The 24,730-nt window shown below is 48.3% G+C and overlaps 1 protein-coding gene across 6 annotated transcripts in view; it reads left to right on the forward strand.

The window, feature by feature from the left end:
- Positions 1–24,730, forward strand: part of KCNH6 (potassium voltage-gated channel subfamily H member 6) — a 128,236-nt gene that overhangs the window by 44,620 nt on the left and 58,886 nt on the right. For all 6 annotated transcript variants that reach the window (XM_090044165.1, XM_090044169.1, XM_090044163.1 and 3 more), the window contains exon 3: positions 15,268–15,423. In XM_090044165.1, coding sequence (XP_089900291.1) covers positions 15,268–15,423 — 156 coding nt within the window. The remainder of the gene's footprint in view (positions 1–15,267; positions 15,424–24,730) is intronic.

Consider the following 24,730-nt stretch of genomic DNA (forward strand, 5'->3'; position numbering starts at 1 on the left):
GAGGAGAACTCAAATCTGTGCTGGCGTATATGGGCAGAGGGGGATATCAGTATTGGGGTGTCATGGTCAGGGATGCACCTTTATCCATCACCATGGAAACCCGTGTTGAATCGTGAGGAGTGGACCTTGCCCTGACTATCACCCCCAACCAAGGTGGGAGTGGTCGGTCATCAGATTTCATATTCCTGCCATCTCTGCTCCTCTATGTAGCTACTTCCTTGGAAATAGCTGTCACTTGCTGGAAAATTCCACCTTTCTCCTCCAGGAAGAGCTTGATCAATTTGCAGGAGGCTTTTTTTGTGTGTGTTTTCTTTGTTTGTGATGAGTATAAGTGAGGGGCCTTGTGTCTGGATGAAGAATGGAGAGGGAAAAGGCTTGGTAGAGATGGTGTGTGCATTTAGTCTGTGACACAGCGAAGCCTGTGGTATCTTGTCTCCCAGATCAATGAATTCATAACTAAGAGCCTGTCAACTTCATTCCTAGGTGTGAGGAGTTGCATTGGTCATGCTCAATGGTTGGAGCACATCTTTACAACCAGGTCTGGGTCTGAGATGATGGGGTACCAGCCATGGGTGCAGATTGGGGTTGGCAACATTTTAGCAGTGGTGGGTCAAAGTAATGGTGGTTGGGGCAGAGGCAGGCCACTGCAAATACTTGTTCTGTCAACAACAGTCCCCACCACCACCAAGTTTCTGACCCGCTCACTGTAACAACACATGACCCATCTTCTGCCTCCACTTCCCTTGCTACCAGTGCACTTCTGTCACCACCAATCCCTTCTGCTATCAAATTGCTGCTGTCACTTTGGTTTTCTGGGACGGATCTGGCCCATGGACTGTAGCTTACTGACCCTTGGTATAGATTGGCATCACTTGCCGCTATGCCATTTGGGCATCCAGTAGTGATGAGGTAGTTTGAAGAGACCCAAGGCTGGGAACCAGTTTAACAGTGGACAGTATCACAGAGGAGGTCCTTTCCCTCATACTTCCCATGCCCAGGAACCCAGCCAAACCTCATCTCTTACCATCTATGCTTTCTACAGGGCCTGTATTCAAATGGGGCATCCATTAAGCTGGGTGTCATATGTCTTGGTGGCACCTCAGCCCTTGTGGCCTTTATATGCGCCTTCCCTTGGCTCCATAGGGACATTGGCTGATACCTCCTGGTAGATTTTAGCCCTGTGAGACTTCCTGGGTGTAGAGCAGTCGATGGTACTGCCTGTAATCACCTACCAGGTTTGGTTTCTCCCTAATGGAAGGGAAACCTTCCATTCAAGCCCACCAGCTGAATCCACAATTAAAGAAACAACCAAAACCCGTGCCCCTGCCCCCCCCACACACACACACCAACCCTAATATTACTTGGAAATGAGGATATAGTAAAAGAGCCTGCTCATGAAAATGGGCCTAGATGCAGCTGTGACATTTGAAAGCAAGTATCGGTTAGAGTAGGCTAATACTGGTCCCTGAGTTTCTTGTGGCAGGTACATTCCCTTGCCTGCCCTGGCTGCAGATCTGCAGTTGGCCTGTCCCTTCAAGCCAGGGATCTTCAAGCTCTTTGCAAACATCTGTTAAGCCCACACCTGAGATGGGTAAGTGTCACCCTTCCCTCTTACACACAGGGAACCCACACCACAAGCAGAGGCAGAGGCAGAGGCAGAGGCAGAGGCAGAGGCAGAGGCAGGGGCAGGGGCAGGGGCAGAGCTTACCCCAGGAGCCCCACTCTAGCCCTTGCCCTTGATGCTGCCCTGACCCCAGGAGCCCCACTCCAGCCACATACCCCCTGCCTGCCTGGCAACAGTGGGGGGCACAACTCCATCACCTGGTGTGATGACAGACACACCAAAGGAGCATCTGAAGAGGTGGGGAAGAACTAGGAAAGGACAGAGCCATGGGAGAACTAGGAGGACAAGGCTCCAAGAAGAAAGTGGTCAGTAGCATCAAAGACAGTTGCTAGATGAAAGATGATGAGGCTGAAGGACTGAGCCTGAGCTTAGACCAGGAAGCACTAGAGCCTTGGGTCAGAGTGGTCTTAATAGGAAAGCAAACTGGGGAGGGATCCTGTGAGTGGGAAAAGGTAAACTCCAGGCTGACTGCCAGTGGTGCATCCAATGAGCTTAGGGCATGTGTGTTCAACTGGCATCTATGAGAGGTTAATGTGCAGCCTCTAGACTCCTACCTGCTGCCATTCCTGGTATGGGAGGGTAAAGTGAAGGTGGAAGGGCTGCCTCCACATGCGGTGCAGCAGGGGACTTGTAGCCTGGGGGCCTGTGGCTGTCCACCAGGGCATGTGGCTCCTGGACACTTAGAAGTTGGACAGCCCTGTCTGACAGGGTGAGGGGAAGGAGCTGGCGGGGCAGACAAGGCCCAGTGTGGGTTTCCTAGACAGGGAGAGATTAAAGCAGGGAACAAAGCTGGGGCCAAGATCTTATGATACTGTTGCTCTAGCAAGTGCTTTGAGGCTGGAGGTGCGGCTGTGCAAAATTGAGCTTTACCTGCTTGCCACGTACAGACCAGTAGAAGCACCTCACCCCTCACATACCAAGCTCCTTTTATTCCAACCCCGGATTCTCCCTACACCATGCTGCATAGGATCTCAGCTCTGCCCTATAGTGCTCCCTGCCATTCCAGGCCTGGCTCCTAGCACATGCAGAGCTCTGCTGACACCTATATCTACCGGCACATAGCTCTGGTGACTGCCTTCAATCCCAGCCTATTGCTCCCATGTAAGAGCTTTGCTAAGGTCCCTTAACCTCACCTGGAGCAGGTGGCCTGCCAGTGCTCTGTTCCCCACATTCCTATCTACCTTCCTGCAACACAAGCTTGGCAGACAGCTGCTGTCCACAGCGGGGCAGGGGCGAGAGTGCCTTGCAATGAGAGGCAGCATTCCAAAGTGCTGGGTTGGGGAGATGCACAGCATCGTTGCAAAGAGGGTAAAATGGCATTATACTCCTCTCTCCTAAGGAAGAGAGAGTTCCATCACCTCCTCCAGATGGGCTTCCCATCCTAATTAATCCCAGCCACAGCCTCACCTAAGAAACCACTCTCTGCGGGGTGCATCTCCTCTGCCAGCTCTCTCAGTTTTGCCTCAGGCAAATCATAAACAATTAGAGGATTGCTTGTGTCCTTGCTCCTGTCCTGGGTAAAGCCTCTTCCTGGTGGGTGTGCTGCTTTTTAAAGTACGGAGAAAAAGCATCTCACATTTGGCAGCTGTCTTAAGATTGCTTCCTGCTTTGGGCAAATACACCCCCCTGCACACCCACATGCACATGCATCAGCACATACTTAGCCATGTGTATACATGCACACTGGCATGCACTTGTATGCAAATACATACATATGTGTGACCAGAGCTCTTGCTGCTCTGCTTGGCCCCTCAGACTGCAGACAGCAGGAGCAAAGCATAGATTCTCCTACTGCAAGAACAGTGCCCCTGCCAGCCTACTCTGGCTGCTCCACAAGGGTTGGGACTTTGAGCCTTTGGATCATAGAAAAATAAGGCTGAAAGGGACCTCAGCACGTTATCTACTCCAGCGATTGGCTACCTACAGCCTATGGTTTGGATCTGGCCGTTGGAGCTATTTGATCTGGCCTGCAGCCATGGGGCTTCAGCAGTGGGGGGGGGGCTTTGGCTATAGGCACTGTCCCTGTTCTGCCATAGGCAGAAGTGGTGGCTATGGGAGCTTTCCCTGTGCTGCTGCAAGAAGAAATGGGGGGTGGGGGGAGGTGCTGGAGCTCTCCCTGTGATACTGTGGTAGAGAGAAGTGGCAGTGGTAGTGGCTGGGTCCACCTGCCTCTGGCCTGAACTGAGCCATTCCAGCCCTCAGCCTGAAAAGGATTGGATTAGGTTTCTCTAATCCAACCCCTTGCTGAAGGCAGGATCATCTCTATCTAAGCCAGGGGCAGCTGGCCTGCCACAAGTGGCAGAGGCAGCCTCTATATAGCACATGGCAGACCAGGGAGAAGACAGCCAGCACAGTGACAGACAGGACAGGAAGCAGAAAGCAGAGGCACAGCTCAGGCAGGGAGCACAAGGAAAGATGCAGAAAGCAGAGCAGCATCTTGGGCAGGGAAAGGGGTTTGGAGTGCTGCTAGGGGAAGGTGTGGGGCTAACTTGTGGCACGCTTGCTGAAAAGGTTAGCCTCCGCTGTTCAAAGCCATCTTCCACAGCAGTGATTCTCAGCCAGGGATCCGTGGTTCCACCGGGGTGCCTTGAGATCCTTTGAAGGCTGCCGCAGGGTGCCACCGCCTGTTAGCACTGTTAGGTGTACAAAGATGATTCACAAGATAAACCCAGAGAAGTCAAATAGGAATCCATAGTGTTAAAAACACTCTGACATGTTGTGGTCTTTCTGAGCTCTGTGCAACAGAAGAATTGCTGTAGTATTTTTCTGTAGTCAAGAAATGAGCAAAAACTAAGAGCTGGAATTTTCTGAGGGGAACCTTGAGCCTACTAAGGGGTGCCTCAAGCCTTCTTAAAAGTTCCTCAAGTCTAAAAAGGTTGAGACCCGCTGCTATAGAAGTATCTAACCTAGTCTTAGAACTGCATGAGTGGCCCTTATCCAAAACTACCTAGCATGGTGCCTGACAACAGCAAGAATACCCTAACTTTCCACAGGTAAAGCGAGAAGATGCATACACAGTCAATGTCCTGCCACTGCAGAGACTGGTAGCCTTGTGCCTCCAAATCCCTGCTAAGATTTTCACTGGAGCCCTGAATAGTGCAGATGAATGAACGCCTAAATGGGGGCAGCTTTGGAAAGCTCACCCCTAACGTTAAAGGCTGGACTGAGGGACAAAGGAAGGGAAAGAGAAAGCAAGCAGTAGCACTGGGCCCCAGTGCCCCTCCTTGCTCAGCAGCTATTCCCCACAAAACTGCTTTGCTCTCATCAGCCTTTACTCTGTCTTCTGTCTCCTGAGGTCTCAGATTCAATTCCAGGAGTTGCTTCCAAGTCCCTGCCAGGCACACAGCAAACAGCTGTTACATGTCGCGCTGAAGTGAAGTGAACCGATCCTTCTTGCATGGCTCAGCCAAGTCTGAGTAACTCTATACAGGCCTCATGATCCAAACAGCATATGGAAAGAGAGCCCATATACTAGGAATGCTCTGATGCCATGTGCCGTGGGAATTCCTCAGGCCTCATCTAATCAGGCAGCAGCCTGATAAAACTACATGATGCACCAAGTAGGTGAGCCTAATTTACTCACCCTCTATAAGCAATGCAGTGGACTCCTGGGTTCTTTTCCCAGCTCCAAGAGGGGGTATATCCGGTGGTTTAGTCAGAGAACATTGGAGTCAAGACCCCCAGTTCTGTTCCCATTTCTGGGAAGGAATGTGACTTAAGTGATGAGAATGTAGGGTAGAGGATTTTTGGGTCCTTTGCCTGACTGTAGCCTGCAGTTTCCCATGATCTTGGAGAAGTCTTTCTTGAAGTCCCCTCTGATATAAAATGACAATAATAATATTCCCCATTTTGCAAGTTGCAGGGGAATAGTAGTGATCATAATGATAATTATATTTTCCCCCACTTTGTAAAACTCCTTGAGCTCTCAAGGTAAAAGATGTTATTGGATGACAGCAAATTATTAGTGCAGCTATTTGAACTCCTGGAGACAAACAATGTGCATTAGAAATGCAACTTCTCCTTAGTAGGGGGATTGGGGGAAAGGAGCTCAATCCTCTTTGCACGCTTTTGTTATTTGTGAGGACTCATCAGTAACTGATGATTACACTGTTCAAATTCAGGTGGGCTCTTTGCCTATATCTCATGGCACGTGCTTGGGCACCATGTCATGTGGTCTTGTTTCTGATTGGAGGGACATGCCAAGGAAAGCCACAATGGGAGAGTGGACTCTCTGTTACAAGGAGATTCTGGGTAGTGGGTCAGATAGACTCAGGCCTACCCGAGTGCTCTGGCAAGGGAACTGCCCAGTGTGCTTTGATATTCTATGTGTATTGTTGTTATGTTTGTCTCATGTGTTGGCTGATTTCTCTTTGGGTATGGAAGAGAACCTTCCCAGACAAAGCACGCCTAGGCCCACAGCTCTGAGAAGCCACATGCCCAAACTTTTAAAGGGGGGGACGTGTGGGAGAATGCCATCTTAGTCTATTCCTAAACTCTGCTATAAGGTGTTTTCTTGCATTGTTCTATTACCTGTCTGTCAGTTTGCTTACTATGGTCCCCATGGTCAAGCACCCTCAAAAGTCTACAAGGGCTGTGTATCCCAGGGGGCACAGGGCCATAGACAGACCAAGACTCCTGGGTTGTGGCATCAGTGACCCCAAGTTCATGGGTGTGCTCCAGGAAGGGGGTCAGCCAGACATGAAGCACCCCCAGGGAGGCATCCAGAGCCTGGTAGGTGGTTGGGTGCAGTGAGGTGGGTGGCTCAGTGCGGGAGGGCCCACTGCTAGCACTCCACAGTGTGTGTGTGTGTGTGTGTGTGTGTGTGTGTGTGTGTGTGTGTGTGTGTGTGTGTGTGTGTGTGTGTGTGTGTGTGTGTGTCCCAGCTGTCTGGGTCTTTAAAGGGATTTGACTGTGTCTATTTCTTCCCCCTTCCTTTGTGCACGCGCGTAACTGACGTCAGGACTGATTTTGAAGTTCTGCAATACAGGCCATCTGCTCCTGATTACAGGAGCCTGAGCCATTTAAAATTGTACACACAGAGACAACTGTTCCCTCTGTCCCCTCCCTTCCCTTCCCCAGCAGCTCAGAGGAAAGTCTTTGGGAACACTGGCTCTGCCAGAGAATGGAGCTCCAGATAGGAACATCAGCAAGTCCTAGTGCCTGCTGATGTGCTAATCCTCCTTATTTGCAAACTGCTGGCCTGTTAATCACAAAGCACAGGAGCAAGATAAGGAACCCAGGAACTAATTGCCTTGGAGAATGTTTGGGTTATTTTCCACAGAGCCTTGTCCAGATGAGAGCTAGAAGCAGACAACTTCTGTATCTCTCCTCCCTGCCCCACCCCAATTCCATCTCAAGTCTAGGAAAAGATTGCTGCAGATTTTTTCATGCTCTGCGAACTCACAAATGGCACAGACAGGACAACTCTCCTATTGGAGCTAGCAGGACAGTGGGATTTTCCATTCCAGGGCAGGTACATGATGAAAAGTGCCTGCAGAGTGCTGTAATGTGTGCCTAGTGCATTCCACTCTCATCATGCTAAGTCTACACTAATACAGCAGCTCTCCTCTTAGAGGGTCTCCAGGAGCTTTATGGATTGTGCCTGTATAACACAAATCAAAATGCAGTTTGGAGTGGGAACTGCTTAACAGGGTAGCTACTTAACAGTGTGCTGTACAGCAGCTTTAGCTCTCCAGGAAGTGATGAAGAGTCCTGTATCTCTTTGTTTTTAGAGAAGTAAAGTGTAATTTATTTTTGTTGACTTTGGCCAGCACATTATTGTGCTTAACAAACCCCACCCTGTATTGTGTAGACAGGGACACAGGACCCCTAGAAAATAAACAGTAATGTTATCTTACCCGTATTAATGAGCCTAAGCTCTCAGGCCCTGTGTTTGACAGCTTATCCAAAAAGTAACTTGTCTAGCAGGCAGCACCATACTGGGGCATAGTTCTGACTCAGTGGTAAAAAACATAGTTTGTACATTTACCCTAATTAGCCATGACACCTTTCAGGGCTCATCCAGCACCAGGATTTACTGCATAGTTCCTTCTGTTCTAAAGGAGAACTTAATTGTGTGCTCTGTTCAGGAGCAATCAGATCTAGGATTGCTGTAAGTGCATCAGGTGCCATCTCAGAGAGAAGTATGCTCTGTCAGTGCACTTTCATGTTGTCCCTAGCCATAGCTTCCTGTTGTTTCAGCCTGTCATTGCTTAGCAGCTAATTACGAAACGTCTTCACAGTGCCTTGGTATATAATTACCTTTGTGTTTAGCAGATTACGTATTGACATGCAATTTCATTGACATTTCATGTGACCCTAGCACGTGCTTAATATTTGTAAATTAGTACACATAAACTAACATATTTGTCAGGTACACACAGTTCTCAGACTTACGACACAATTGGTTCCTGAAAACCGCATCTTAAGTTGAAACATCATAACTCAGAACCGATTTTCCCATAGGAACAATGTTATAAATGAAGGGATTGGTTCCTGAACCAAGGCCTGATACCCTATTTTCACCAAAAATAACCCAGTATTTTGTACTCATTCAATTATATACAAGTAATATAGCTACATTAATGTATTTATATTGTAAATAGCAATCGTATTGATTTGGAAGGACTTCTTTGAAGTGACTTTGTTGCACTTTTTGAAGGCCTCTTGGCTGGACTTTTTGAAGGGCTCTTGGCTGGAGTCTTCTCAGGAGCTTTAGCTGCAGGTTTTTCTGGAGTCTTGTCTTCTTTCTTAAAGAAAGTGTCCAAGGAAGTTTGGACAGATGTTCTCCAAGGAGATGGGTGACGCAATGAACTTGTTTGCTGGTGTGGCATTGCATCGGATCAAGCATCATAAAGTCTAAACTGACATCAGAAAGTCGAAACGGTGTCAGTTTATAAACGTCGTAAGTGCCATTCTTTGCAACTCGAAACATCTTAAGTCGAGGACTGCCTGCTACGTGCCTGCTTCTGCATTACCTGGCAAAGCAGCAGTATTGGTCTCTCTGCTCTGATACCAAATTCTTTGATAGGCATTTTTGGAAGGCTCCCTGCTGCTTTGAACTAGAGTGAAAATAACACAACATGATACAAGGTCTCACATCTGTGATCAGGGCCGTTTCCTAAATAACACTTAAATCAGTCAAATCTGGGTCACCTTGTTGCTTAGACTCTGTTGAATGCTACCATTGCGTTCAGCAGCAGGCCATTTGCTCATGACACAGGCAGTGTAGTTACCCAGTGTGGGAGTCAGATGAATGCATCCTGTCAAATGCCATTGTTATTAAACCTGTGCGTGTTCCTTCAGCAAAGGAATTTGTTCTCCCCAGAGCCCCTGGCTTGTTAAATCCTGATCATGCAGCTACTGTCTGGTTAGGTAGAAAAATGAAGCTCTGTTGCATGCAGCTCCTTATTAGCCTGGGTTGGAAAAGAGTCTGGCTGATTTACGCATTCAAATATTGCAGCCCTCTAGGATTAAACCCTGTAAATGCTGCTAACCCTGGGGGCTATAAACTAAAGCAATTACTACATTCTCATCTAGTAGCTGACAGGCAGATAGATCTGGAGATCTCCTTTCTACCTCAGGCTTTGCAATGGACTTTCCTGGGACATTTACAAGCCATTACACCTATTGTGCCTCAATTTCCCCATGCATAAAATGTACTGACACATTTATGTGTGTCCAAACTCCTGGATGGAACCTAAACATGTTCATTGATGGCCTGCCACAGTGATTTATACTGGTTACTTTAGACTCAGTATTTCAACAGGTGGATCTTAGGTCTGTCTTTACAGCTGCCCTGGAGGTCTTGAACAGCCTGAGTCAGGGTCTGAGGTGAATGCAGATTAGTTCCATTGCAGGGGTGTCTGCAGGCTTGTGTTGGGCTTTGAGAAGTCTGCACAGGATGGTAAATGCTAATGACAGTCACTGACTAGGGGCTGGAGCATACTATCACTTATGAGTCGCAGGTAAAATGCAGTTCAGGGTGGACCACTTCAGAAATAAACTGAACCAAGAAACAAGAGACCTCCCATTGAGCCACTCCCTTCCTGCCCGTTCCACTTCTCATGGCAGGATTACTCCCCTGACAGCCATTGTGTAGGAGAGGGGTGCAAAGCCCTGCCCCCTCTTACCTCATTTACGCAGAAGGGAACAGCCACCCCACAGGAAGTGCCCTTCCCACACACACAGATGTGCATAGAAGGAAAAGAGGACAGCCCACACCTCCTCCTTCCCCTGTGTAAATGTGCAAGCCAGGTCCTCTTGCTCTTGAGAAGGAACAAGCCCATAACACCTGAATGCCGGACTCTTCCAATTGACAGAGACTCTTTTGTTTAGCTGGGAGGATTTCAGCCTAGGATCCCATTTAAACCAGTGCCCAGAGTTGCCATAGTACTTGCATGGCAATTAGCTATTAGCCAATTATAAGCAGAGTGTGTAATGAGGTTAGATGACTACACCTGACCTTCATATTTCTTCCAGAGTTATTAATTACCAACACTTCAACTGGCAGTTAAAAATAAATTAATATAAAATTACTGTCCTGAAAAAAATAACCCTCTGAGTTTATTTAGAGACTTCCTTGAAAGGCACATTTTATAGCCAGATTTCCAAGTCCTTGACTCTCCCATGTTCTGAGTTCTGTAGCACATTCATTTTCTCAAGCACTGACAAAAATTGTTGTAGTGTGGAGAACAGATCCCAGTGGGACCTTTTGTACAGCTCCCACTTGACTATTATGATCTATCAACTAGCCAGTCTTTAATTTGTTTAATGTGTGGCAATGTGGTATAGCTGACAAGGGGATGACTGTTCAAGTGTGTGGCAGTGTGCAAAGTTTCAAAACTTGTTTCCATCCTTCACTGGAATAAGAGGATCTTTGTCACAGGCTGGTTGGCTCTCTAACTGGAGGTGGGCCAGTTTCACCTGGGTGGGACCAGCTACCTTTCCTTCTGGTGCTTTTCAGCAGGGGGCCCAGTTGCCCTGTCCAGTAGTGAGACTCAGCTGGGTGGTTTCTGGATGTCTACAAAGGGTGAGAGACCTCAAGGGGGTGGGGAACAGACTGAAGGAGGTTGTTTTGCGTAGCAGGTTATGAAGATAAATAGTAGTAGGAAAGGTGGAGGTCAGTCTGGGAGAGGATCAAACTTCACTTGGCCTTACATTGGGAAAGGTTCCAGGGTCCTAGTGCCTGTGAAGAAAAGGTCCAGAGGGCCAGGACCTTGCTGTTGCTACTGATCTGGCCACAAAAACTTTTAGATTGTGAGATGGAATTATGGCAATCCATCTCTTTTGAGTTTGACAAGCCAGGCCTTGGATTCCTCTTTCTCTGGTCACTTTAAAGATGCCCCCCTCTCCTTGGACCTCAAACCTCTGACAGAAACCTGTACATCCTGAAAAATATCCTGGCTTGGCTGGAGCGCCCTGCTTTCCCAAGAGCATGACTTATCACAGAAATCCTGACTGGCCTTTCCCCGCCATTAAGTCTGTTTAGTATTAGCTCCTTAATCACAGTGTCAGGCAGGATTGAATCCAGCTCCTTGCAGACGCCTCAGGGCATGATGTCTGTCTAGATGCTTTTCATCAGCCAGAGTTATAACCTCATCAAAGAGCAATACCAGGTTGGTTGACAAGGCCAGTAGTCTGTGAAGGCACATGGACTGGTGTGAATTATGCTCCTGTTCTTTAATGAGAGAGGTCCAGAGTGCATTATTGTGCTTGGGACAAGAGCTAGGGTGGGAAGAACTGTGGCTCTAGGAGAAGGGAATGACCAGTTCTGGTCAGACTTACCATTGTAAAATCAGCTCATAATCTATCCCAGCCCCTCTAAAAATATCTGATGCATTCATCTCTCCAGAATGTCTTGGCCCAATTTACTTTGTTGTAGACATTGATCCTGCTCATTGCTGAGGGCTTGCAAAAATTGCCTACTTGGCTGGTGTGTGGCCAGGATGCTGTTGGGGTGCTGAACCGAGGCAAGACTGAGCACTATTTCAGCTACTCACTATCCCCCTTTTGCTGCACCATCCTGGAAGAGTTGTCCTCTCTTGGGCCACCAACACAGTGAAAGGCTTTGTCTGCACCACTGGAGAGTAGCTGCTTATATCTGCTTAGTCTCTGCTCATAACCATGCAAGGAGGCCAGCATGTGTCATGATTTGGGGGAGCTCAGAGGCTACTTCTGTTTACTCTGCTAACCTGAGGCTGCTGACTAGAGGGGATGATGGCTTGGGAGGTGGGGGAAAGAAGTGAGGCCCTGGGCCAGCATAGAGGCTAGTGAGGTTACCACTGTTCAAAGCTTACAAAAGCTGGAGGAGTGGACATATTGCCAGACTCTAGGAAATACTGGAACTAGAGACTGAGGAGTGGCAGGTGAGTGCGGGGAGAGCAGAAATGTACAAGATTAACACCACAGTTGTCAGGGAGGTGAGAAACTGGGTGCAATGGAGATGACAGCTGATTATGCTGAAAAGGGAATTATCAAGCTGGGTGGATGTGTGTGGTGAAGTGCCTCAAGGCTCTGTCTTGGGACAGTTGTTATTTAATATTTTTATCAGTGACCATGGCACAAACTGTAGGTATGTGATAATGAACTTTTGTGATCAAACACATTGAGAGGCATTGTCAGTACAGGGGAAGATCAGAAAATCATAGAGGGAGAGAAGGATGTCCTTGAGGATTGGAGTAATAGAAATAGGAGGCAGCTTAATGCAAAGTACTGGAAGCTGGGACCTCATGAATTAGAAGGAACATAAGAGGAGAAAGACCTGAGGGCATTTGCCAGTCATAATGAGAACACTCAGTGTGATGCAGCTATGAAAAAGGCAAATGCTATGCTAGGATATATCAAGTGCTACATTCCAGCTGTAATAATGCACAAGGCACTGTTGAGAGCTCATCTGGAATCCAGTGTACAGTTCTGGTCACCTGGGTTCAAGAGAGAAGAGCTCCAGCTGGTCCAGGTGCAGAGCTGCTGGACTAAGCAAGGACTAGAGAGCCTGTGCTAAGAGAGTAGCAGAAAGGCACTTGGCTTGTTTATCCCAGTAGAGTGTTGGCTGAGAGGGGATGTGATAACTCTCTATAAATACATTGAGGCAAACACCAGAGAGAGAGAAGAGCTATTTAAGGTAAAGGACAATGCTCGCACAGTAACAAAGGGGTTTGAGCTGGCCACAAATGGACTTAGGCTGGGAATGAGAAGGAGGACTCTACCCACCAGAGGAGAGAGGTCTGGGAGCAGACTCCCTAAAGTGTCCCTACAGTGGCCTTGGGGGCAAGGCCCATGCTTGCTCTTTGGATGGAGCTAGATCAGTTGAAGTAAGGGATTCTGTAATGAGATGTCTGTGATAATAGGGACTGACCTTATTGAACCAGGAGCTCTCTTCTGTAAGAGGATGTGGTGTCCCTTGGGGAGGGTGTGGAGTGGGGGTCTGTGAAGCGTTAATGAATGGAAAGAAGAGAATGTGTTGGGAAGTTCTTTGGGAAGCTGGTGAGTGACACGGGGTGGGAAGAGGGGCAGGTGTAGGGTTCTCTGGGACTGCTCAGTACAGGGGAGCTGCAGGGAGTGGTGAAGTTGTGGGGCCTGTGGGGCAAAGCTGCAGGGGTGGTTGATAATGCTAGTGGACACTGTGCTGATGCCCACCTGGACCCAAATCCTCTGTCATTCATATCCATGTGTCATGGGATCCAGATGACTTGGGCATTCTTGCCTCTGCAATTGCTCTTTTGGGCACGCTGAGCCAGCACAAGACCCCAGGAGCCCCCAGAGGTACAGTGAGCCACAGGTGGAAAGCAAGTCTCTTCATGTGCAGTCCCGCTGCTCTGATCCCATTGCTATCAGGTCACAATTAATTACGCAAAGGAACAAACCTCAGGGATTAATGGCTGGGTGCCCAAGGGGCTTGCCAAGAATCCCCAGCCCCAGGGGATATTACCTTGTGACTGGATGGCTTTCCCCCCAGTGGTGCACAGTGCACAGGGGGACGAAGACAACTTGGGGGTTAGATGTAACTGGTGAGTGCCACAGGTGCCTGACCCACAATCAATTTGAGTCCATTACAGGCCTGGCCAAGGAGCCCAGGCTCTTGGTTCAAGCACAGCAATGCACATATGTAGTTCTAAGGCAGAACTGTCCAGTCGGCAGCCGGTGGGCTGCATTAAGCCCATGAGAGGTTAAGGTGCAGCCCTTGGGCTCCTCTATGGCTACTGCTGATTCCATTGCTCCAGCTACTGCAGTGGCAGTGGCCAGGGTTTCTGGGGCAGGGCAGTGTGGCAGGAGGCTCGGTGAGCTTGCTGCCTGTGCAACACCACCAGTTCAGGAGCTTGGGTGTGGGGCTTGGGCTACTTGAGTAGCAGCAGCAGGTGGGGGATCACATGCATAGTCATGGCAGCAGCAGGGGCTCACATGATGGGGTGGGGGGGAATGCCCACATGATGGTGGCACCAGGAAGATTCATGTGGCAGAAGTGGGGAGAGGAGGAAGGGTTCTGCTCACACTGCAGCAGTGGGGGCAGTGGGAATTACCAGCACAATGTTAGCAGCATTGGGGGATGGGGTCAATTTGCACAGCGGGGGGGAGGCACACTGGTCATGCAACAGGAAAATGCATCCGGTGGGGTCTCTGGGGAGCCACTGCAGTCCCCACAGAATGCTCCTGCTCTAGGCTGAAAGCTAGAGGCCCTTGCTAGTGATGCTCCTTATAACTGCCATGTGAAGTCACTCCAGGTACCGAACCAGTGATCTCCAAAATGACTGCCTCTGCTCCTCCCTATCCGTCTGGTACTGGGAAAGGGGAGGAATCTCCAGACCTCAGGAGATTTCAATTTGGAGAGTGGGACAAAGGCCAGAGTGGCGCTTGGGACAAAGGGCCAACTTAGTTCTGAGTGCCCAAGTCACTGAGAATCCCCTGGCCTGGCTGAAAACTGTAGCCCCTCATCTAGCCCTTGCCAATCCCCTGTGGTGAGCATTGACAGGGAGTAGTCTGTCATGCACATTGCCTGCTTCGGTTTGAGTGGGGCAAGCCTCGTGCAGCAGAAATAGAGCAACACTGTAGATAACAGGTAGGCAAGCAGGACCGTGACCATGCCCCTCCAGGTCCCTGATCCCAGGTCTCTATCCCTCAGTCACCCTTCCCAGCCAACAGCAGGTATGTTACTCTCTGGGCACTGAGAACTCAAAACCAGGTCACTGTACCCCATACCAGTCCAGAGCTAGCCTTGTGGGTAGGGTGTCACAGTCATTGCCCTTCTGCCACAGCAGCCTGTGGGGTCGCCCCTAGGTAAGAGCTTGTTTTAACTGTCTCAGAGATGGAAGTCCTGGACCCCTCAGGACTGACTCTGGGACCTCTGCTCTTGGAAGCAGAAGGCTCTACTGCTTGGAATCTGCTGCCTTAGAGCCAGGGGTAGACTCACAAACCTCTCTCCATGTTTCAGCCACTGGAGGAAGACAGAGAGGCGCTGCTAGCATCACAGCCACCCTCCTAGAGCCCAAAATGTTTTTCACTAGCTGCACCATATGGGATTTCTCCCCAAATCTCCCCAGGGGTCTCATGCTCTTGAGCATGTAGTAGACCCAAGCACAGGTCTCACAGGGGCTGTAGGTGCCCTTCCCCCAGGCACAGTCTGACCTCTTCTCTCTTTCCCATGGCAGCATCGTGCTTGCGGTGCCTGGTGGACGTGGTTCCAGTGAAGAACGAGGAGGGGTCTGTCATTATGTTCATCCTCAACTTTGAAGACCTGGCGGAGCTCATGGCCAAGAGCGCCAGCCGGAGCTTCCACCATCGGCTGTCCCAGAGCTGGCGCTCAGGTAAGTGTTGCCCTGGGACCCTGAGTCAGTGTGCTGTGGGCTGTCAGCTCTGCTTGGCAAATCCAATCCTGGAATTTTCTCTGGAACTCAGAGGTGCCTGTCACTGGGGGACAGGCAGCTGGTGGCTTGGTACAGGGCCCTTACCCCTGACTTTGGGTGCCTATCTTGCTGAAGGTTCGGGGGACCAGTCCATGACCGAAGGAAGTTCTCAGAGACTTTGCTACTGCTAAGCCCAGATCCATGGAGAGCCAGTACTGTGCAGTGAGGGTAAGAGGAGGAAGCATTTCTGCACAGGGAATGATGGAGTCCCCACCCTGTGGCCTAAAGACAGCTGAGTTATAATGCTGGGGGTCCTGGGGTAGAACCATCATCCAGGGGAATGGACCCCCTAGACATCTTGCCCTCAGCTGGCCCTCCCCACACCTAGCCTTTTCCTCAGCATGCTCCACAGCCAGAACTCAGATGCCCAGGCCCTGCCCTCCAGCCTCACTTATAACTTAGACCTCCTGTACAGCTCAGCCAAACCCAGGTTGCCAGGCTTTGTCTGTGACATCATGCATCTCTTCGTCTCGTCCGCACACACTATGCCCAGCCCTTAGGAGCACAGGACTATAACCTGGGCCCACCTAGATCACTGTTTCCAGTCTTCTGCAATTGCAAGTGCCCTGAACAGCACATGTATCAGCGTACCTGCACTACAAAATGGTGGTGGGGTACTTTGAACTAAAGCTCATTGAACCAGCTTTGATTTAAAGCACCCCGCTGCCATTTTTCAGTGCAGGGACCCTGATACACGTGACACTGGAGTCTGCTGGAGTGCAGCAATTACCATGCTCCAGCAGACTCGATTAATCAAGTCTGCTCCAACACGCTGTAATTACAGTACATTGGAGCAGCCTCCCTGCAAATGTATAGGAACACATAGAGTCTCTGCTGCTCATACCCAATCAGCCCCCACACGTATATCTAGCACCAAATCTTGTGCCTTGTGTGCAGCCCCAGCCCTCCCAAGCTGTGTTTTCTCTTTAACTTGCTCTCTAACTTGTCTATACCTGCTCCTCCTTTGTGCATACCCCTGCTATATGTATGTACTGTGTAACCCTCTATAATCCCTACCCACTCCTGGACTTTGCTAGAAGCAGGATATATATTCAGCATATAGTACCTGTGCCCCCAACTCTCCTGCATGCTTCTCCCTCCATAGGCTGCTCAGCCCCTTGAGCCCAGCTCAGCCTTCTCATTTCCAGTGTACTACTGGAAGCTGGGGGCAGTAGCCATTATTTTCCCACCAATCTGCACCTCTGCTGTCCACCCATGGCTCACCTGTGGCCTGCCTAGCTGGTTCTGTTTGCGGTTCCAAACACAGAGTCTGCTTCCTACATGTCTTCATACACATAGCTTAGAGAGGAGGGTCAGAGCCCCAGTCCCCAGTCAACTGGCTGACCTGTTGTCCTAACACCCCCTTGCTTTCTCATTGTGGGCTGTTTGGAATGACTCACCGTGGAGTGAGAGCATCCAAAATGGGGAGAAGCAGGGCAGGAGGATGGGAAGGTACTCTCAATACAGCTCTTGTCTACCAGTTAGTATGACCCTAGGCAGGATGCTAGGGAGGAAGCTGATCTCATGCCTCAGGATCTCAGCAGATCACTCAAGAGATCAGGAAGGGGTCCCCTCCCCACACTCCATGACAGGACACAGCAGAGTTCCTAGCAGGTATTCTAGTCTGTGGTCACTGTCAGAGTCAGTATTCTGAGGAAGAAAGGCTCTGGGGTCTCATGAACACCACAGACAAGCATTGCTGACTCATTTAGCACCAGGAGGGTGTCTGGAGATCAGCATCTTCCCCAGCCTGCTCCTTCCTGGGCTGGAGCAACCATGGGGTCAGGTCCTTCCCTTGTTCTTGGTTTCTCAGACCTGGATGGTGATGACATGTGGAGTCTGACCTCTCCCCTGTATCCCTTCTCATGACACTGCCTCTCCATGGTTCAGACCTGAGATCAGGGGTGACACAGCTTTGCAGCCCACCAGGATGCACTCCTTGGGGTTTTGTCCTTATTTCAACCCCTGGTAGGAAACACATTTCTCAGGAGCCCAGAGCCAAGAGGACCAAATTCTACCCATAAGTTCCAAGGCAGATCCATAGCACTGCTTGTGTTAGAGTGACACTTGGATTTCTCTTCCAAGATCAGAGAATTGTATAGACACACAGTCATAGTGCTTGCCCCAAGGAGCTTGCAGTCTGACTGGACCTGGAAGGAACAGCAGAAACTCAGAGAAGGAAAGTGGCTTGTACAGGATCAAACAGCAGCTTAGTGTGAGGACTGGGAATAATTATCTGAGGATTTCTGAGGAAGCACTGTCCATCTTCTTTATATTCTGAAATACTTCCTGTCTTGTGGATTGTCTGCTCTGTGGATCTTGTCCTCAGGTGTAGAGAATATATGTAAAATCTAGCACTGCTAGTCAAGTTATTATGGAGACTAGATGATGTGATGCTTCCCTTTAAATATATTTCCAGGCAGTAAACTGTATTCTGTGTCCTTTCCCCATTTGTTGGCTTGTTGTACTTGTGCACAGGTGGAATCAGCCTGTGCTGTGAGCAATCCAGGTTTGTCTTGATTGCAGTGGTATCAGCTTAAGTGAGTGTTTGAAACACCCTCCAGGGAGTGAACTAGTTCTTCATCCCATACAAATGCTACTCCGCACACAGACCGTTGTTCTGTGCAGATAGTGTGGTGTAGCCACACGTCCCTTCCAGGAGCAGTGATGCCAGGCGGGGATTTAAGAAAACCACGTTGCACTGAGACTCAGTGGCAGGCCTGTATTATTTTGGAACACAGGGTCCCAAAGTCTTCCTGTGTCCTGCAGCCCCATTCAAAGCTGTGCTTGCATCATTAGAGCCATTCTTGTTCCATCATGCAGTGAATAAGGCCCATTGTCCTTGGGACCCACCAGTGAAGGAAACACCACATGCTCTTTTTGCTGGCTAGCTGGCCTACCACTACTCCTGCAGGCACAGTTTGTCTTCCCTCTTCCCCAAAGCTATGGGGCCACAGCTGCCCTTTGGAAGGCCAAGATTTGGGATCAATGGCTCTGAACTGACTAGTCTCCTACAAAACCTCAGGTCCAGTATATTTCCCATGTACCCTTACCCCACTCAGCTATAAAGAGTCAATCCCCTATAACTCCATGTGGCCCTTCCACCCTGGGCTGTGATCCCTGTACCCTAAGTGCATGTATGGGACACATCCAAGGGGGGTGGGAGTACATAGGGTAGTGTTCCTCAGCAGGGGTGCTGGGGCACCCCGGGGTGCCCTGACACACCCACTGGGGTGCTGCAATAGAGGTGCTGCTGCTGCAGCCAGATAAAACTGTCCCATATGCAGGGCTGAGACATGTGCATACTCCTCCTGCATTAGGTTTCTTTGATAACCCCAAAGCTGACAGGAGCTGGCTCAAGCAGCATCCCTTCCCCAAGTGCGCCCCCATTTTCACTCCTCACGGAAAAAAGGCACACAGGACACTTCCACCTATTCCATGTACCTCTGTGCCCAGGAGGTGCAGGATCGGGCCAGAAGGGGCTGCAGCACAGGCTGGCTTTCCCATCCATCATGCATGCCACTGCCATTCCCAGTTTGGATGTGAGGCAGTTTTACCCTGTGCAGGAGCACCTGGTTGAGAACTACGGAGCTAAGTTAAGCATGGCAGTGGTTCTCAATGATGGGTGCTATCACATTCAGAAAAGTTGTGGAGGGCTAACCTGACCCTGAAACCACTGAGAACCACTGCCCTGAGCCAACAGCAACAGGCTAGGAGTGATGGCAGCAGATGCTGCCCCAGTTGATGCCACTGAAAGTGCAACTGCAAGGGTTGCACATCCCATTGTCAGTAATGAAAAGGATTAGAGACCTGGGTGTGCTGTGAAAGCTTTGTGCTGTTTGTGTAGGGCCTGATTCTCCCCTGCCTTACAGCACAGATAGTTACTTACACCAGTACAAAGTGGGTGTGAAATGTTACCAGGTGTTACCAAAGTGGTAACATGTATACCCACTCCTCTTTGGTGTGAGTGGCAACATCCAGCACAGAACAGTGAAGAGTCAAGGCCAGGGCTGTGTGCACCCACGATACACTGGGCAATGTGCTAGGGGTAAGAGAAGAACACTTGTCTTCCTGTCTGTGTTGCCCACAGCCAGGCAAGGGAGACCTCAGATGCTTCCAGGAAGAAGGTTTACAATGAAGCAGAGAGGGCAGTTTTGCTTTTCACTTTATTCTATTAGAGCTCCTTGTTCAGTGTTGGAAGAAAGCAACTCTGTGATTTTTTTTTTCTATCATCACTTAAGAGCATAAATATTTCTCAGCCTGGTTTCAGAACAGTGAGTTTTTCATGTCATTAGGATAGCATTGTGCACCCTGGATGTGTCAGAGATGTTACAGAATAACTGCTTTAGAGATGCCCATACTCAGAAATAATTTTTCCACATCTTCCAACTTTGTCATCAGTTTGGTTCCACATATGATCCATTGTGACCTTCAGAGCATTGCAGACTTCAAAATCGTTTTGTTTCTGAGTTGTGACTGTTGGTTGGAAAAATGCATGATATATTTTTAGGAGGCTGGAGTTTAGTTTTGTGTTTCTTTTTGCTCCAAAATGACTCACATTCTCCTTTAGCTTTCCTTTAAAAGTTCACTTATCTTTCCATGCCTGGAAACCTTTGTCCTAAAAAAGGAATGTTTCAGAAAATCATGGATCAAGGTGTTGGAGCTGTTATAACTGCAACTGATTGTTACTGTCACTTGTACATCTGCTAGGAAGCATCTTAGTTCAGCTAATACAGTTGGTTAGTTTGATATTGTTGACCCTTTGGCCTAAGCATTTAGGCAAAATTTGGAACGTCGTACCACTGTTTCTTTGTGGACATGTAGGGTTTATTCTCTGTGTAAAATTGTTTATTTATAAAGAATGTGCACAAAGTCCCATTTTCTTGAACTAAGCAGAAGCCGACAACAGCAGGGAATTCCCTTGCTTAGATATTCCCAGATCTGCTGCTTCCATGAGTTCTGTACCCCAGAAGTCTTCTCTCTCTGTTTGGCCTCATGGTCATACTCACAAGTGCCTCTTGCTCCCTCCCATACAGTCTGCAACTATTATCCCAGCTGGTGAGCTTGCAGTCAGGGAAGCCCCTTTTAATCTCCCTAATGTAGCTCTTACCTGCTGCCTGGCTTAGTCCTAGGACTGTGGTCCCCATTATGTACAACTCATTTCACTCATAAAGGGTACTGTTCTCCTTCTGTTGAGCCCAAAGGGCCACACCCAATAATTTTATAAAGCCTGTGGTTGTCTGGATCCTGTGGCTGTCTTGAGCAATCTTCACCATAACAGGATTCACCTGTCCCATTCCCTCTACTGAGTTTAGGTGCTGAGGTTTTTGGATCGCCTTGTCTTTATTAGGAGCCTAATGGGAGGTGAGTTCTAACTGGCCCCGGAGTGGGAATCAGGTCCTGGAAAATCTGGCCCTTGTTGTTTATCAGCTCATGTGAAAGTCCTAATAGAGATGCCTGTGGGGTGATGATCTGAGCAGCCCAGTCATACTAAGTGGGCTGGCTTGAAGCTCTGGAGTTTGATGAAAGCCAGAAGAGCAATGAGACAAAAAAAACCAGAGCAAACACAGTCCCACATGCTGAGCTGTGGCTGAAGGAAGCAGAGAGTATGAAGGTTTGAACTGGATTCCTTCTTCAGCCACCCTCCCTTTCCCCCCCCCCCCCCAATCCCCCAGTGTGACTTCCACCTCTGTGCTTGTGTATTGCATCTGGCCCCAATCAGCACCTGGGCACTTACAGCAGCTTGGTAACCAATATGTGGCCATTTGAGAAGCCCACGTGTTGCTAAACTGCACACAGTGGCCATGGGGACATAGAGGTGACAGTGGAGTAGGACTTGCAACCCGTCTGATTTCACTGTACAGGTGGCCCTGGAAACTAGCAAAAGAGGGAAGTCACTTTTACCAGTATATGTCCTACAGGACTTACACTGTAGGACCTATCCCAGCAGAGGGCAGCAATGTCACCCACACAAAGGACTTCACTTCAGTACTGCAGGTGGTACTAGGGGCAGTCAGTGCATTTACCTCCCATTTCATGATCACAGGGTTTCATGATCGCAGGAAGCTGTAGTAGCTCCCTGCTCCTCCAACCCAGGAAGGACAGGGCAAAAAGCACTCTCCCATGGGAGAAGCTGACAAGGACTCTCTACAACTGGCAGCCTGAGTCCTTTTCCACATTTAATCTCTTCCCCTGTGATGTGGGTGAGAGAGACTCTCATGCCTGTCCTTGCCAGCTCATATACCCTGGCCACAGACAGAGGTTACATTTGTCATGCAATCAGCCCCCTGAAAGCACTCTATAGCCATGCCGTGACATATGTGAATAGCTGCAAACTGCTTTTAAAGTGGTCAGTTGTGTGACAAATTAACCCTCATCAAATGAAGGCACTTCACTTTGGAGCTCCTTAGGGAACTTGTGCTCCCCAGGATTAATTTGAGGCACAGTCAGGGCTGTCAGCAGGAGAGAATGGGGAGGGAAAGCGAGCTGTGGGCTGGGGATTAGCCAGCTTGAGAGGGGAGTGGGTGGATCGGAGCCCCCCCACCTCCCAGCTTTCCCTACCCCACTTCAGGCCAGGCAAACCCCAGCCAGCAGCTCGCTCCCCCTCCCCTTTTCCCCTCCTACCTGCAGACAGCCCATGAGCTGAGAGTTGGGGATGAGGCTGTAGGAGAGGGGCAGCTCCTCAGCTGCAGGCAGGTTCCTCAGACTCCTGCAGGCAGGCTCAATCCCCTCGCCCCTGACCCAACAGGTGAATGTTATGTAAAGGGTTAGAGCAGGGGCCTGAATGTCTCAGTGCCCTTTATGTGCCTCAGTGAACGAAAGACCAGCCTCACTTCTAAATTCCCCTGGTCACCAGCAGGATGAAATAAGAGATCTTCAACAAGAAATCTAAAAGCATGAATGGCATGGAGAACATCCATAGGGATTTACTGTTCATCTTCTTTCACCATATTAGAAGTAGGGGTCATACAAGGAAGTGATTAGGGAGCAGATGGAAAACAAAGCAAAGGAAGTTTTTTTTTCACACCATGTGTAATTAGCTGCTGGAACTCATTGTTGCAGGGTGCTATAAAGGCTGGTCATTTAACCAGCTCCAAAGAGGGTTGGACAGATTCATGTAGAAAATATCCATCTGTGGGTATGAAACATGATAGGGGTGCAGCTTCCCAATTAGGACTTTCTTGTTCTCTGAATGCTGGAAACAGCAGGGGGAAAGGGGCAGGGGGTAGATTAGTGGAGACAAGCTCTGCATAAATACTCTTCATTTTGGCATTCGCTCTCTGCCACTAAGAGACAGAATACTGGGCTGGATGGACCTGTACACTGACCCCATATGGCAAATTTTAGGTGCTTATGAAATCCAAGAACTGACCTGAATGTGGAGACCATCTCCACTCAAACAATTGCAAAGGGGAGGAGGAGGGGAACCAGGGGAGGAATTGCAACCTGCTTCAAAGCTGGGGGACATAGAAAGCCTCTAAATGTGCTTTTGTTGATGGGGCTGGAATTCCTTGGAGGTGACAGGAACATAGGGCTTGTTTCAGAAAGTGGGCTTTGCTGTGTTCTTGCACTGGTCCCAGAAGAAGTGATGCATGTGGTGGTGTTGCAGAGATGTACACTGGAACCCTGTAGTCTTATGGCTCTTGTATTTCCTTGCCTCTTAGTTAAACATCTCAGCCTTGCTGCATCATGAACAGTTTGCAGTCTAAGGCCATGTTCCTACAAACACTGTCACACTTCATTTGTTTTTGAGAATGTGGGTGTAGTGCAAGTGTTTCAGGGGCTTGCATGAACTGGGTGAAATTCATAGAATCATAGAGAAGTAGGGGTGAAGGGACCTCCATAGGTTATGTAGTCCAACGCCTAGCCTGAATTTAGGAAGGGTGGAGAGAGAGAGAGGAAACCTTTAAAAGCCCAGTCACTGCTTCCTCAATGCTATTTAACAATATAAATAACCAACATACATCTTAATACAAATATACACCTATGTAGATGCACTGAACAATATACATTATATGATACATGTAGCATGAGGCATTTTAAATATATGAATGTATATGGTATGAATAAATGTGCATAAGACTGATTAATGTTAGATGTAACATTAGATGCAATAACAGATCAGTTTGGAGGGTTTTATGCAATCTGTAGTGTGCGTATGTATGAAATATATGCATACCTGTATGCATTTGGATGAACAATATATTTAAAAATGTAGTGAGCTACCATTAATGTTGCACAATTCAGCTACGTTGGGAATGTTTACAATAAATGTAGTATCTATACTTTAACATGAAATTTAAATGCTTTACCATTAAAAAGTGTATACACTCAAACTATGTAGACTGCTGTATTAATAGGTGTGTATTAGTAACATAAACATATATAGATAAGAGATTTTTACACTAGCGCAATTAATAAGCAAACAAATTTTATACCAAAAAGTATACACATATATGATATTTATTTCTAACATATGTGTACATTTGTAAATATATATGAAGTAATGTAAATCAGTGTCTATAAATGCATGTCTGTATTTATTTTGGGGTATTAATATTCAAATATATGTATCAGTACATTTTAAATTAATGTTGGAACATACCTATTTTGTACCTTCTAACCATGATCAGTGTAGCTGAATTGTACTGTATTTAGAATATTAATATCGATGCTCATAGATTAATAATTATTTAACATTTTCAATCTGTGTGACTAGATTTTATGCAGGTATGAAGATTGTGTGTACACACCCTGAAGAGTACATGGTGTGTGCACACTAAAGCTTATGTTAAAATACCTTTATTAAGATTGCCACATCCTGTGCTCTGGAGTAGGAGATGCCAGAACTGCACGTTCTGCTTTAGCCTAGCCTCTTGTATGGGTGCATCATGATAGTCTCAACTTTCATAAACACATGCAATGTGTCCATAGGACCCCAATTCACTGAGCACACAGGATGTACCCAGGTCACTTAATGAGTGGCTGTTCTGTATTTTTGTTTTCTCCAGTGTTCACTTTATGGGCTCTGTGCACTATGCAAACCCTGTTCTGCACACAGACTCATTGATTTCCTCTTGGGCTTTTCTGTAGTGCTCATCCCAAGAGCATCTGAAGGCCTGATGAACTGTAATGAAAGTCTTTCCACAACACTCCAGTGAGATTCAGAAGTGGCATTATCTCCATTTCACAGATGGGAGTTGAAGCC

The sequence above is a fragment of the Crocodylus siamensis genome, chromosome 4 (assembly GCF_052110815.1).
Source record: "Crocodylus siamensis isolate JL-2025a chromosome 4, ASM5211081v1, whole genome shotgun sequence".
Lineage (NCBI taxonomy): Eukaryota > Metazoa > Chordata > Crocodylia > Crocodylidae > Crocodylus > Crocodylus siamensis.